Here is a 15,010-nt window from a genome sequence, read left to right as displayed (position 1 = left end):
TATTTAAAACTCCAATAAAAATTCATAAATGAGAAGCAAACTTGGCAGACAATATTTCAAGATAACATAATAAGATCATGAATGGAACAATTTTTTTTTTTTTAATATCTTGAGGTTGATGTTGAATGGAAAAATTAGTAGGGACATTTGATAGGGTCAGGCTGCATAGCTAGCTGAACCAGGTCAAGCTGTTCGTTTTTGTGAACAACATAAAAGCCAGTAGCTGTGGAAGCAGATGGAGGTCGGCCAACGTATTTGATGTCCTCAAAAGATCCTCTCCCCATGGCTCTCATGGCTGTGTAAAGACGAGGTTTAATGTAATTGTAGGCCCCCATATTCATTGCCTCTTCTTGGCACCAAACTATCTCTGCATCTGTAACAATCAACCATGGCCTCAGTTGCACATTACCTCTATAAAAAAAAATATTAAATTTTCAATGCAACTGTTATATGTACATATGTAGATTTTGATCATTGATTATAATAGGATCCACATAAATCTTACTCTAAAATTTACCTAGTTAACATTTAAACTTGGATTCTGCTTGAAATAATCCAAAATTTAGTGACAAAATTTTAACTATTTTGATCCAAAAATAATCTACAATTATGACTTTGAAAAAAATATTCAAAATAAGTTGAATTTATCAAAATCAACTCATTTATCAGCTCGAAATACCTTCCTGACACGTTACCGTATTTGGTATCAAGTTTTCTTTATAAAGTATGAAATTATAAAAGGTTAATTTGATTTAAAAAAATCCAACGTTCAAGTCATTTAGTATTTTAATGTGAACCATTAAAATTTTAATTAATTTTTAAAATTAAAATAAAAAATAAAAAATTTAATTATTAAATATATAGTTGATACCTTTAACAATAATGAATTTTATTTATTTTATAATAAATATGTTATTTAATTCAAAATAATAGCATATACAAAATAATTAAAAATAATATATTTATTATAAAATTTTTATAATTATTAATACAAAATAAAATTCATCTACTGTTAAAGTTGTAGACTGATGCAGCATGTTTAATAGTTAGATTATGTTGTTTTTAAAATTAAATATATCAATTAATTTAATAATATTTTCAAACGTAGAATTAATTTATATTTAAAAAATAATAAAATATTACATGTAAGATAATTTTTGAACTCCCACATTTTGATTTTTTTAAAAAATTAATTAAAATTATATTTAAATATAAATATTAGATTAATTTATTCAAAATTTAAATGTTTAGATTAATAAAATAATGTAAACATTGGATTTTTTTGTTCAATTAGCTATTGTTAAAATATTAAGTTTCCTTGAGAGTAAAGTTTTTTAAAAATGAAAAGTATTTGAAGCTTTCAAAATCTCCGAAAACGAACACTTGTTCAATCTATTTTTCATTTTCTTACTTTACTTTAAGAAACCTCGATACTACAATTAGAAATTTTTATTTTTATGTATTTTCAATATGAGATATCTCATGGAGATGAAACAGTGGAAACATACTTGGATAACGATTGAGTTCACGCTGGAAGAGGTCATATGGGAAGGGACAGAGCTGTTCCACTCTACAAATTGCAACATTTTTCTCGTTGATCCTGCTACGTTCTTCATCAAGCTCATAATAAACCTGCAGCGCAGCACAGATACATATATAACATCAAATGACCATTTTCTTTGCATTATCAGTTAGAAAATGCAGACCCAGACAAGTGAACCATAGTTTAACAAATACTACCTTTCCAGAGCAAAGAATCAGTCTCCTGATTCCCTCCTCAAGATCAGAGTGATCATTCTGATCCTTTATAAGTCGCTTGAATCTGGTTCCCTGTTTGTCAAAACCAGGGTGGCCTTGGACATCATCAAATTCGGACAGATTTGACTTGCAGGACTTGTGGCGAAGCAGGTTCTTCGGAGACATCACTACTAGAGGCTTCCGGAACTCCCTGTGTATCTGGGGTAAATAAGAGACAAGTATCAGAAGAAATCTGGAATATTGTCTGAAGTTTTGCAAGGAAACACAACCTGAGTCATTGTCTTCTAACCTGACGACGCAACACGTGGAAGTAATTAGCAGGAGTAGTAACATTCACAACCTGCCAATTGCATTCCTGGATTTGCTTTCTGAGCGATGAATCCATCTCAGGCACAACAAAGGGATCACTATCACTCATCTGTCATTAGATATAGAACCACCAATTCAACCGTAGTAAAACCAAATGAAATGCTGGTTGCTTATTCATGATTCAGTATATATTCTAGATAAACCCATGTTCGGTTTGGTTTTTAAATGCTGAGGACCTTGTTACTGTAGTACCTGAAGGAAACGCTCCAATCGTGCGCTTGAATGTTCAGGACCCTGGCCATCATAACCATGAGGAAGCAACAGAACTAGTCCACTTTGGCGTAGCCACTTTGACTCCCCACCACTCAGAAACTGATCGAACATCACTTGAGCTCCATTAGAAAAATCACCAAATTGAGCTTCCCACATAACCAAAGCATTTGGATTTTCCATTGAGTAACCCAATTCAAACCCAAGCACACCAAATTCTGAAAGAGAGCTGCATACAAGAACATAGACTGCTCGCACATGAGAACATTCAAAAGTAATGGTTGCTGTTTACAACTGAAATATAATTCCCTACTGCATTCTTCTATAGATTTCATCTGAGCTCATAATTCATATATTCTTCCTGAATATCCAGAAAGTGTAGAATACACCTTTATAGGAGTCAAATCATAAGAGGCATGAGCATTTTGATTACTTAAGAGAACGCTGCAGGACAAATTACAATAGCAACTCTGCTGTTTCAGCCACTAGAACTTGTAGTATTAGACCAGGATACAAAATTTTTCTTAAATATCAGCAATTATATATTTTCAATGCGTATGTATTGATCGGAATTGATAATTGGTTGGCTTGAGTGTCGAGTATAGATTAAGGCTTTCATAGCCAAACTTGCAATCAATTCTAATATATAGCTGCAGAATTACAGTGGCAGCATATAAAACCTCACAGGTAAGTGTCAAGAAGTTTTTGGCATGTTTCTATCAGTTAGAATGTAATATTCACCAAAAAGGATTCAAAAATGCATCAGCTAAAATGCATTATTTAGCATAACAAATAATGGTAAAACACAAGCAAGTGCACAAAAGAAGTTACCAAATACTACCTATTGCTCACAGTAAACATTTCCTCATCCTGGTCCATCACAACATGATCCAGAGTGCAATATTTTTTCCCTGACTCCTGATCGTGAACCATAGCATGGCGATGACTGAACGTACCTCTTTCAACATCTTGGCCACTGAGTCTTACATGGTTACCTTCCGATAGCAATGTTGCAAAAGCTAGTGCTTCAGCAAGTGCCCAGTCAATGCCTTCCCCAGTTTCAATCATCTGTGCCCTGTCATCATATATTTTTTTCACTTGTTTGTGAGGCTTGAAATCATCTGGCAATACTGTGATTGCTCTACCGACCTTCTTCAACACTTCTGGGTTTACCCTGTGTTACGCCAGAAATTTCATGTCATAACTCAAACGATTTAGAGATGCACGAATGACTATAAAAGATGAGTGAGACACTGGCATACCCAGTGTTTCGGATACGGGAAAGCTGTTCAGGAGACTTGAAGCCGGACCAATGAGATGCAAGCCAATCTCTTCTTTTAGGAAAATAATCTTTACTGTTCAAATATTCTTCATTAAGTATTCTATTGACCTTTTTGTGTATTCTATCAATGTCTCCTTGTGTGACCTCCCCAGATTCCAACAATTTATTTTGATATATTTCAAGAGAAGAGGGATGCTTCTGAATGACCTGTTACCGCAAAACTCCAATTCAGAAACATAGAAATAAAGTTCACATCAAGAAGAGTTAAGTGAGAGAGGGGCATTTGAGATTTGAGATATGCCTCAAATCTAAAGAAAAAAATCACCCTTAGACAATAGGCTAACCTTGTACATCTTTGGCTGTGTGAAAAATGGCTCATCGACTTCATTATGTCCAAATCGACGATAGCATACTATATCAACTATAACATCAGAATGGAAAGTCTGGCGCCACTCTGCTGCAAGCTCACAGACATGAGCAACTGCTTCCATGTCATCTCCATTTACATGGAAGATTGGGGCATTCAAGGCCTTAGCAGCATCAGTACAATACTGTGAAGATCTCCCTGACCTTGGATCGGTAGTGAAGGCTACTTGGTTGTTCACTACAATGTGTATAGTCCCACCCGTAGTGTAGCTAGGAAGTGCACTAAGATGTAGTGTTTCATAAACTACACCTTGCCCTGAAAAGCTACCATCCCCATGGATCAAAACGGCCATATTCTTAATCCGGTCCACATCATTACTATAATATTGCTTTGCTCTAGTTTTACCAAGAACAACTGGGTCTACAGCTTCCAAATGGCTGGGGTTTGCAACCAGAGACAAATGAATTCTATTTCCAGATCTAGTTGGTCTATCATAAGAAGTTCCCAAATGATATTTGACATCACCAGTACCTGCATAAAGCCCATCCTCGTCGAGAGATTTTGCATTCTTGTCAAACTCACTAAATATCTGTGCAAGTGGTTTCCGGAAAACGTTACCCAACACATTCAATCTTCCTCTATGAGGCATTCCAACAACTATGTTCTCAACGCCAAGGTCAGAAGCTCTATCAAACATCTCCTTCATTCCCGGGATCAGTGATTCGCCACCTTCAAGCCCAAACCTCTTTGCTGCTTTCATCTTAGTAGCCAAGAAATTCTCAAAGTATGTACTCCATGTTAATCTATCAAGAAAAACCACGCGCCTTTCCTTACTGTATGTCATCGCTGTCGGGGTTTCGATCTTGTCTCTTAGCCAGTTACATTTAGCACTATCATCGATATGCATATACTCATATCCTACATGTCCAGAGTACGCTTGCTCAAGTCTTGTTAATATGGATCGAAGTGTCATTACCGGCCGATTGTCTGATAAAAACCCAGACATTTTCCACACTCCTAGGAAGAATTCCTTATCAAGATCAGCTTCTGTAAAGCCATGGAACGCAGGATCCAAATCATCAGGAATTTCTCTTTCTTCCAAATCCAATGGGTCTAATCTTGCTTTCATATGGCCATTAACCTGGTAAGCTATAACCAGCAAAAATAACCGCATACTTTCTTGTATTGTTTGTCCTGAAATCCCTGCAGATGTGACCGACTGACCAGCAAAATTCCTGAAGAAATTGTCCCAGGACTCGTCTACATTATTGGGATCAGATTCCCAGGCTTTCTGAAGCTCTTCTATGTACACACTGCTTGTGGCATCTAGAAAGTTATCAGGTAGCTTAGAAAGAGGCACAGAATTGGGGGTAGCAGTAGCTTGTGCCTTTGACTGAAAGATTGTACGATGAAAACTCCTATACTGTGAGGGAACGCCCTGTACTCTTGTCATATATGATCCACTGTGACAGAGAGTTCTCTTGATGGCGATTCTTGCCACATTATAACCAGCTCTAAACCATGCCATAGCCTATCAATCTCAAGTATCAAAGTATTGCACCTTCCAAGCTCAAGCCTCACTAGATCATATAAGCATATGTTTCTTATCTATGGGAATCAAATCCTGCATGACAGCATCAGCGGCAAATATTAGACAGTCCTCTATAGACCTTACATTGATTTATGATTTGATCGAAATGAAAAGGCGAGGAAGTGGATGAACAGAATTAAACTTGATATGGAAGAAACATAGAAATGAAATGCGCAAATCATATGCAAAACGTTTGCAATGGCACTCACATTGACTAGTAGAAAAAACCAATAAGGAAAATGAAAATTAGATGTGATGGGGACAAATCTGAGGAAAAAGGAAAGAAACCCAAGAATATAAAGACCAGTATTCAGTCTGATTCAAGAAAAGTTTTATATTTGCACAGAAACCCAAGAAGCATATTACTGATATAACTTCATTAGAAAGAGGAACTTATTCACTATCAAAACTTGACTAGATTTAGCAGAAGGAACATATAAAACTGCCACAAAGAATCAAAGTTGTTGTTGAATAGAACTCATGTAAGGATACATAATATAGAAAATATCATCCCCATATAGATATTCATATATACATTTATACAAACAACAGAATTGCATACATTGGCAGTAGGAGAAAAAGATTAGAAGAGCGATAGTGATCACCGAGATGCGGAGTTTGCGTGCAACTAACTGGGAGGAGGAAGAGAATGGAAAGCTAAAAATATGAAAATGGAGAATGCTAAAGAGTGATTGTTTGGTGCCAAGTGTCACAACAGATTTTTAGCAAATATTGGTATTTGCATTTCAATGAGAGGCTTATGCCGTTGCGTAGATTGCAGATCCATATCAGAAATTGTGGCAAATTTTACTGCACTAGTGGACATGGGATTTCCAATCCAGGGCAGCAGAGGTTATTTTATCAGATAATTCTCATTTAGATCGGAGCCGTATATGAATTCAATGTATGTAATTTTATATATAATTATTAAAATTTTATATTACAAATTTATACGAATTTGATTTAAATAGTAAATTTGATATAAAAAATAGTAAATTAATTAAAATTTTCACGATCTCTTAAGATTTTTTATAAAATTTTTAGATTTTAATTTTTTTAAAAAAATTTATAAATTTTAATTAAAATTATAGAATTTAAATATAAAATGTTAAATAATAATATTTTATTTCACTATTATCTGTTTTAATATTTTTTATTCATATAGTAGGGTTATATTATTTTAATATTATTTTGAGTGATATTTATTTTCGGATTATTTTATAGAAATATAATAAATTAACGGAATTGTATTTTCTAAATATATAAATATATATATTTTATAAATGTATTTTATTTTTATATTCCCTGCAAAACAGTAAAAACATTTTAATGTGTTTTTGAAAATGTAAGAATTAATTTATTAATAATTATAATATTTAGAAATTAAATAATAAATATTTTATAAAATTAATAACACCATTGTTAATTAAAAATAATATTTTTTTATTATTAAAAGAGTATGTTATTATTATTATTTTTTGAACCGTATGTTATTATCTTTTATATTTCAAAATGTTAATTTTTTTATATTTCTTAAAATAGTCATTGTATTTAATTTTTTTTTATAAAAAAATAATTACACTACAAAATTATATATTTTTTGTAAATTTAAAAAATAAAAATACGAATACCATAGATTTTAATTTTTAAAAAATTTTAAAAATATCATATTATGAATTATTATAATTTTTTTTCATTAAAATTTTATATTTTTTATAATGTGATTGATTGGAAAAAAATATGTTCATTTAAAAAAATTAAAATAAATTATACATAAAGTTTAATTAGTTTTTTAATAAAAGTAATTCTTACAATGATGAAAGTGTTTATAAAAATCACTTAATAATAATAACGGATAAGCGTACTCAAGAAGCTCTAAATTGGACCTTTTTTTCTAGGAAAAAACGAGACTATGAATCCATGGATAGGATTTTACATAGGTCCCACACTCATTTTTTATTAGAAATCCATGTAAACTTAGTTAAGGAGTTTAAGGGCTTTTTGCAAAATTAGGGGTCAGAGAAGAATTATTTGTGGATTTAGGGTCGAAGAAAAATTATTTATTAATTTGAGATTGAACTGTTAGATGGCAGCCAAAAAGAGAGTTTAGCGGCTATTTGACATTTAGAATGGCGTCAGCTTTTTTTTAAGAATAGCCTGTCGCCATTTTTTTATCTTTTAAGAATAGTTTGGCGCCCCACTCCAGACCATTTTTTTTATTATTTTTTATTTATTAAAATATTATAATTATATTAATTAATTAATATATGAATAAATATTTAAAATTATAAAAATTAAATTTATTTTTATTGGACTGCTATTATACGGTGTATATAATCACAGAATAATATTAATACCCTCATACTTTAGAGAGTTATGAAATATATTATTATATAATTTGATAACCTCCGTACTTTTCTCACTCTAGGAGAAACTAAACTCGGAAAAGTGAAATAGGCCTAAAGTTTCAGAAACCTACTTTATTTAGCCGGTCCAGCTTCTTCGGTCCTGACCCAGACAGACACGGGGCAAATCAGACTGCCCGCGAATCTGAGTCCAGCACAAGGAGTCCAGCCCGGTGATATGACTTAAAGAATGACAGCAAGTCCAGTCAATTCGCAGCTCTGCCCGCATGCGTGTTGGAGGAATTAAATGGCCGCCTAATGTGAAGAGGGGTCCTGATACTTCCGTACTAGCGATTTAAGCACCTTCCGTTGTAATTAAATAATATTAGATATTTTTATAATAATAAATAATTTTTTATAATTTTAATATATTAATATTTAATAAATTTTATTATTAATTTTTAAATAAAAAATTACTGTAATATATAATTTCATAATTATAAAATTAATATTATACTGCATATATAAAAATAATTCGGTTATAATTAAATATATAAAAATAATTTAATAATGTTATATATATTTATTTAATGATAAAATTTTTTATTATTTTAATAAATTAATATAGTAATATTGTTAAATAATATTAGTAATTTTTAAATTATATAATAATATTATAAAAAAATAAATAAAAAATAAAAAATAATAATGGCATGGCGCCAGGCTATTTTTAAAAAAAAAAATGGTTGCCGCCATTCTTAAAAAACAAAAAAAAATAATTAGTGCCATTCTAAATGGCGGGCTCCTATTAAATAGGCGACTCTCTTTTCCGCTGCCACCTGGCAGTCCAACCCCAAATTCATAAATAAATTTTCTCCCACCCCTAATTTTACAAAAAGCCCCTTAGTCAAAGCAAGACCAAATGGGAAAATCATCAGAAAGTGAGACTGAGAAACCATTCAAGACCAAATGATACCAGGCTTCTCATATACAAACCAGCTTTTTTATTTTTTCCCAGGCTCTTTTCTGGGAAGTGGCATCATCAACCACAATTTACTCCAAAAAATACTGTTATATCAACAATCGCCTGCTGCTTCAAGAATATAAACATCATTTACAATCCTCATAAAAATACGTGTCTGGTGTTTTTCTCTTCAGGTATCTTGTTCTTCAAATGGTCAACAAATACATAACATCATCAAACTAAACTTGGAAAATATGACACAGGGATATTCATTATTCCATTCAAAAGAGAAGGGGATACAGGAAGCGAAAGAAAGAAAAAATCCCCAGAAAAGCTTTAAATTGCCATATCTTTGCTTGCTGCAAGCGAAGCGTTTTAAAGAAATGCTACCAGCAAAATGAATCAGAAATATGATGGAATGTATACATCCATAATGCAAATAGCTCACCATCTCTTCTACACATAATCCCTATTTTGACAACAATGACAACACTTGATTATTGCACGGCATTATACCTTGAAGTGTCATAAACTTGTAAAAGAGTACCGATATTATGCCTTGGCCCAAAAAAAGAAGCTTCGTGAACAGGACATGAACAATATCCAGCCTCCACAAAGGGAGATTTATCAATGGATGTGCCACATTGTTCTTTAAGATAAGTATTTAACAGATTGAAAAGGTTCAGGAGGGATACTTTATTGGCTCAGGTTGCATGGCTTTTTGGATGAGTTCGGTCTGCTCCTTCACATGCACCTGGTAGAATCCGGTGGCTGTTGCAGCAGAGGGGGCACGTCCAACATACTTGATGTCCTCCAGAGATCCTCTTCCCAGTGCTTTCATAGCAGTGCAAAGGCGGAGCAAAATGTAATTGTATGCACCCATGTTCATTGGCTCTTCCTGGCACCAAACAATCTCGGCATCTAAAAGCAACAAGGAAAATAAGGGTCAAAGGCATATGTAAAATCAACGGAGAGAGCGGTAAATGGCAAGAAAAATTTCAAGTATCATCATCACTCCATATAAACCACCCAATGACAATTCCCAAACAGCCCTGAGTCACCATGTTAACCAATAACCAAACTCAAGTCGAAGCAAACAAGCCATCATGTTTAATAGACTGGAAAATTTGAATAGCAGCATACTAATCAAGATTTCATTTTATTGCAGAAAATATAATGCCCGAAAAAGGAAGGAAATGTCTGTATGCATCATCACTTTTTTATCAAACTAATTTTGGAAAACATACTTGGATAGCGCTTGAGCTCACGCTGGATGAGATCATATGGGAATGGACACAGCTGCTCCACCCTACAAATTGCAATATCCTTAGCACCATTCTTTTTGCGCTCTTCATCAAGCTCATAGTAAACCTGCATGCAAGAGTTTCAAATGTTTAAGATAAATGCCTTTTACATCACCAGTATGGAATCAAATTCAAATGTGAGAAAAAAACAGGCAGTAGCTGAGAGCGTAATGCACCTTTCCAGAGCAAAGAACCAGGCGTCTGATACCCTCTTCAAGGTCAGAGTGGTCATTCTGATCCTTTATGAGACGCTTAAATCTGGTTCCCTGTTTATCAAAGCCAGGGTGGCCTTGGACATCATCAAACTCGGAAAGATTTGATTTGCAGTCCTTGTGACGAAGTAGGTTTTTTGGAGCCATCACAATGAGGGGCTTACGGAACTCCCTGTGTAGCTGAAACGCAAAACCAAAGAACTTAAGAAAATGAGGATGTCCACCTTCAAGCTGGATAATATTTCATCAAGCAATTAATTAATTACACCAACCTGGCGCCGCAAGACATGGAAATAATTAGCAGGAGTTGTAACATTTACAACCTGCCAGTTACATTCCTGGATTTGCTTCCGAAGTGTTGGGTCCATGTCTGGAATGACATAAGGATTGTCATCACTCATCTGCAACAATATACATAACTGTATTAGTGGTACTGTGTTGCAATCCTCATGACCATTATACATGCGGATCATAGAATAAAAGAAATATGTACATCTGAATAGTTCATGAGTCCAACATGCTATAGACTGGAAGTGACTAAACAACAGAATCAGTGGAAAAACCGAGAATTAAAGTCAACAGAATGTATCTATTAGGTTCTTTCATTAAATACCATTTAGGTATATTTCTTATAGGATTGTCTTGTGTCAGGCTACAAGAAATTGAACTGAAATTTTAACATCCCTTGGAAAACCTTCAACAAAGTCCAACCCTGGAGACCAAACCAATGCTTAAAAAGAAGCAAGGAAATGCAAGACCAACTAGACATGCAGAGATACTATGTTTCATAAAATAGCAGTAATCATCAGTTCATGGGTTTTCTTTAAATGGACAAAACAAAGCACTGAAATGCAAAAAATGGACAAGATGGTATATATGTGTATGTACAGCATAGTACACATCCTTCACGAGGGATCACCTGAAGGAAGCGTTCCAACCGTGCACTTGAATGTTCAGGACCCTGACCATCATATCCATGAGGAAGAAGCACAACAAGGCCAGTTTGACGCAACCACTTCGATTCCCCACTACTCAGGAACTGATCAAATATCACTTGAGCCCCATTAGCAAAGTCACCAAATTGAGCTTCCCAGATAACCAATGAATTTGGATTTTCCATTGAGTAACCCAATTCAAATCCAAGAACAGCAAACTCTGAAAGAGAACTGTAGAAACGAACAACTTGAACTTATTACTATAGACATTCACTATAAAGCTCCAATAAAAAGAATTTCTACGTCTCTATATTCCTATTTTAAAATCACAAATGACCTCAAGGAAATAGTAATAATTGATATAACCTTTGCCAACACATCAGAGTCACTTAAAGAAAAACCAATACAAAAACAACTGAAGTTCCAGGATGCTCAAGCTATGTTCGATAAGTTTCTTTGATATAGAAGTTATACAAGGAAAACATAGAAATATAGTAATGCACCTGTTGCTGACAGTAAACAATTCCTCATCTTGGTTAATGACAAGATGGTCCAGAGGACAATACTTTTCCCCAGTTTCTTGATCATGAACGACTGAATGCCGGTGACTAAATGTACCTCTTTCAACATCCTGGCCACTCAATCTAACATGATTACCTTCTACAACCAAAGTGGCAAAGGCAAGAGCTTCTGCAACTGCCCAATCAATTCCTTCCCCAGTTTCAATCATTTGTGCACGTTGTTCATAAACCTTCTTTACACCTCTGTGAGGCTTAAAATTATCAGGAAAAGTTGTGATTGCCTTGCCAACATTCTTCAAGATCTCAGGTTTCACCCTGCATAATACCAAAGTAATTTCAAAACAAGAAAATATTTAAGTTACAAGTAGTGCCAGCATTAAAATCTGGTCACCATGCTGGCATACCCAGTGTTTCGGATACGTGAAAGCTGTTCAGGTGACTTAAACCCAGCCCAGTGAGATGAAAGCCAATCTCTTCTTTTAGGAACATAATCTTTGCTAGCCAAGAATTCTTCGTTGAGAATCGAATTGACCTTCTCTTGTATCTTTTGAATATCTTCTTCACCCACCTGGCCAGATTCTAAAAGTCTCTTTCTGTAAATCTCAAGAGATGAGGGATGATTTCGAATAACCTGTTCACCCATCAAATAAAGTGTGATAAGTCAGCTTGACACATGTAAAGACAGCAATGAATACATGTTACTAGCAGAAAATCAGGATAAACAGCCATGACAACAAGATAAAAAACAACCCAAAGCTTGGTTATATAAGATTGTGGACAAAACTAATAATAAAAATGAGGTCTTGTAAACTAGGGCATAAGGGAGGTGAAAGGAATGGAGGCAAAAAGGAGTTTTAATTTGCATGAAAATTGGAGTTAACCTGATACATTTTTGGCTGCGTGAATGATGGCTCATCAATCTCATTATGTCCAAATCGACGGTAACACACCAAATCAACCACAACATCCGAATGGAAAGTCTGGCGCCACTCAGCTGCAAGCTCACAGGCATGAACAACTGCCTCCACATCGTCTCCATTTACATGGAAAATAGGGGCATCCAAAGCCTTGGCAACATCAGTGCAATACTGTGAAGATCTCCCGGCCCTCGGATCAGTAGTGAAAGCAACTTGGTTATTCACCACAATGTGTATAGTTCCGCCAGTAGTGTAGTTTGGCAGGGCACTAAGATGTAAAGTTTCATAGACCACACCTTGTCCAGCAAAGCTACCATCACCATGAATCAAAACTCCCATGTTTTTGGTCCTCTGCTCATCATTGGAGTAAAATTGCTTAGCTCTAGTCTTTCCAACAACAACAGGGTCTACAGCTTCCAGGTGGCTAGGATTTGCAACCAATGACAAATGGATTCTCTTCCCACCTCTGGTTGGACGATCATATGAAGTTCCTAAGTGATACTTCACATCACCAGTTCCAGTGTAAAGGCCAACCTCATCTACAGGCTTTGTACCACCACTAAACTCGCTAAATATTTGACGAAGCGGCTTTCGAACAACATTACCAAGAACATTCAATCTTCCTCTATGAGGCATTCCAATAACTATGCTCTCAACGCCCAGATCTGCTGACCTATCAAACATCTCCTTCATACCAGGAATAAGAGTTTCCCCGCCTTCAAGCCCAAACCTCTTAGCTGTTGCCCACTTGGTGGCCAAGAAGTTTTCAAATTGTGTACTCCATATAAGTCTATCGAGAATAACTTCACGACGTTGGCGATTGTACTGCATAGGAGTTGGAGTTTCAATCTTGTCTCTTAACCAGTTACATTTATCACGATCTGCAATGTGCATATACTCAAAGCCAATGCTCCCACAATAAGCCTGCTCGAGACGGGTTAATATAGACCTAAGAGTCTGAACCGGACGGTTTTCAGACAAAAACCCAGACATTCTCCACACTCCTAAAAAGAATTCTCTATCAAGGTCAGCTTCTGTGAACCCATAAAGTGCTGGGTCTAAATCATCTGGAATTTCTCTTTCTTCCAACCCCAACGGATCCAACTTGGCTTTCATATGGCCATTAACTTGATAAGCCCTCACAAGCAACAGTAAACGCATACTCTCCTGAATGGTCTGGCCTGAAATTCCTGGGGATGTGGCAGCCTGACCCACAAAATTCCTAAAGAAATTGTCCCAAGACTCATCCACACTATTCGGGTCAGCTTCCCAAGCTCGTTGTAGCTCCTCCAAGTACACACTACTGGTTCCATCTAAGAAGCTATCAGTTAACCTGGAGAGGGGCACTGGACGAGGGACAGGTGCAGATTGTGCCTTGGACTTAAAGACAGTGGTATGGAAATAACGACTCTGAGAAGGAATGAGCCGTGTTCTAGTTGTATATGATCCACTTTGAGATAAAGTCCTCCTAATGGCAAGCCTTGCCACACTAGTGCCAGCCCTAAACCACCCCATTGATAACAATGCACAGTACAGAATACCACAAATTTGTCAAAGATGTACCTCCGTGGATCAAACCTCAAGCATGAACATATGTAATTTCTCTAACGGAACAAGGCCTGTTAAACAAAGTTTAGAATAAATAAATAAATAAGTTAAAAGAAGACATACCCACGAATTCTGCTAATTCACCTAACAGCAAAAGACTCCAAACATTTTCCAAGTGTGACTACAGACCCAGATTCAACTAAAATCGACCCATGATTCAACTATTATTTCAGATTAATCTGAATTCTGAAGCCAGTCATAAAATTTCAGATTAAATAAGACCCAGAAAAACAGAGCAAACACAGATGGCAAGAAACAAACGAAAATCGTCTTAACAATCGAGCAAATAAAATAGAAATTCCTTTTCTTGTTAATTTGACTCAAATGTTCCCATCCCAGCAACCATACACAGTTAATCACATGAAAGCAAAGAATCAATAAATCAGAAAACGGAAAGAAGATCACAGAAGTGGAGAAACAGATATGAAAGGAAAAAAAACTGATTGAAATGCAGCGTTTGGATTGAAGGAAAGAAAACATTACCGGTCAGAGAGAGAGATTGGTAAAAAAGAAAAGCCTATTCGCTGCTGAGAGATGACTGTCTTAAATCCAGGTATGGTGGGCCACTTTCCGCTTTATGCGTTCCTTTCTTTTCCCATTTTCTGGAAGCTTGATATTTGAGCTCTC

General features: G+C 35.2%; 2 protein-coding genes across 5 annotated transcripts; both read right to left on the bottom strand.

The window, feature by feature from the left end:
* On the bottom strand, positions 1-6,390 carry LOC110624615 (2-oxoglutarate dehydrogenase, mitochondrial). 3 transcript variants are annotated; one of them, XM_043960768.1, is made up of 9 exons: positions 6,140-6,390; positions 3,964-5,610; positions 3,600-3,826; positions 3,179-3,511; positions 2,320-2,566; positions 2,048-2,176; positions 1,741-1,956; positions 1,509-1,632; positions 1-373 (listed from the first exon to the last, which is right to left on the bottom strand). In XM_043960768.1, the coding sequence occupies exons 2-9, from the start codon at positions 5,512-5,514 to the stop codon at positions 135-137; spliced, it is 3,066 nt and encodes a 1,021-aa protein (XP_043816703.1). In that variant the 5' UTR covers positions 5,515-5,610; positions 6,140-6,390; the 3' UTR covers positions 1-134. The 3 variants fall into 3 exon arrangements, with proteins under 3 accessions (XP_043816703.1, XP_043816704.1, XP_021625514.1); XM_043960769.1 differs by having other exon boundaries at positions 6,183-6,390; XM_021769822.2 differs by lacking the exon at positions 6,140-6,390 and having other exon boundaries at positions 3,964-5,650.
* A 2,741-nt stretch (positions 6,391-9,131) lies between these two features.
* On the bottom strand, positions 9,132-15,010 carry LOC110625357 (2-oxoglutarate dehydrogenase, mitochondrial). Of its 2 annotated transcripts, XM_021770979.2 has the most exons (9): positions 14,867-15,010; positions 12,740-14,394; positions 12,263-12,489; positions 11,841-12,173; positions 11,322-11,568; positions 10,675-10,803; positions 10,367-10,582; positions 10,134-10,257; positions 9,132-9,807 (listed from the first exon to the last, which is right to left on the bottom strand). In XM_021770979.2, exons 2-9 carry the CDS (start codon positions 14,288-14,290, stop codon positions 9,569-9,571), a joined length of 3,066 nt encoding a protein of 1,021 aa, XP_021626671.1. In that variant the 5' UTR covers positions 14,291-14,394; positions 14,867-15,010; the 3' UTR covers positions 9,132-9,568. The 2 variants fall into 2 exon arrangements, with proteins under 2 accessions (XP_021626671.1, XP_021626672.1); XM_021770980.2 differs by lacking the exon at positions 14,867-15,010 and having other exon boundaries at positions 12,740-14,842.

The sequence above is a fragment of the Manihot esculenta genome, chromosome 10 (genome assembly GCF_001659605.2).
Source record: "Manihot esculenta cultivar AM560-2 chromosome 10, M.esculenta_v8, whole genome shotgun sequence".
Classification (NCBI taxonomy): domain Eukaryota; kingdom Viridiplantae; phylum Streptophyta; class Magnoliopsida; order Malpighiales; family Euphorbiaceae; genus Manihot; species Manihot esculenta.
This window is presented reverse-complemented; position numbering and strand designations above follow the sequence as displayed.

Coding starts and splice junctions, on each gene's coding strand:
- LOC110624615 (XM_043960768.1), bottom strand. CDS start 5,514: ATGGCATGGTTTAGAGCTGGTTATAATGTGGCAAGAATCGCCATCAAG. Junction 2,567..3,178: donor ATGTTTACTGTGAGCAATAG/GTAGTATTTGGT, acceptor TCTTGTATGCAG/CTCTCTTTCAGAATTTGGTG. Junction 1,957..2,047: donor TCCACGTGTTGCGTCGTCAG/GTTAGAAGACAA, acceptor TATTTACCCCAG/ATACACAGGGAGTTCCGGAA.
- LOC110625357 (XM_021770979.2), bottom strand. CDS start 14,290: ATGGGGTGGTTTAGGGCTGGCACTAGTGTGGCAAGGCTTGCCATTAGG. Junction 11,569..11,840: donor TTGTTTACTGTCAGCAACAG/GTGCATTACTAT, acceptor TCGTTTCTACAG/TTCTCTTTCAGAGTTTGCTG. Junction 9,808..10,133: donor TGAGCTCAAGCGCTATCCAA/GTATGTTTTCCA, acceptor TGTTGCTTTTAG/ATGCCGAGATTGTTTGGTGC.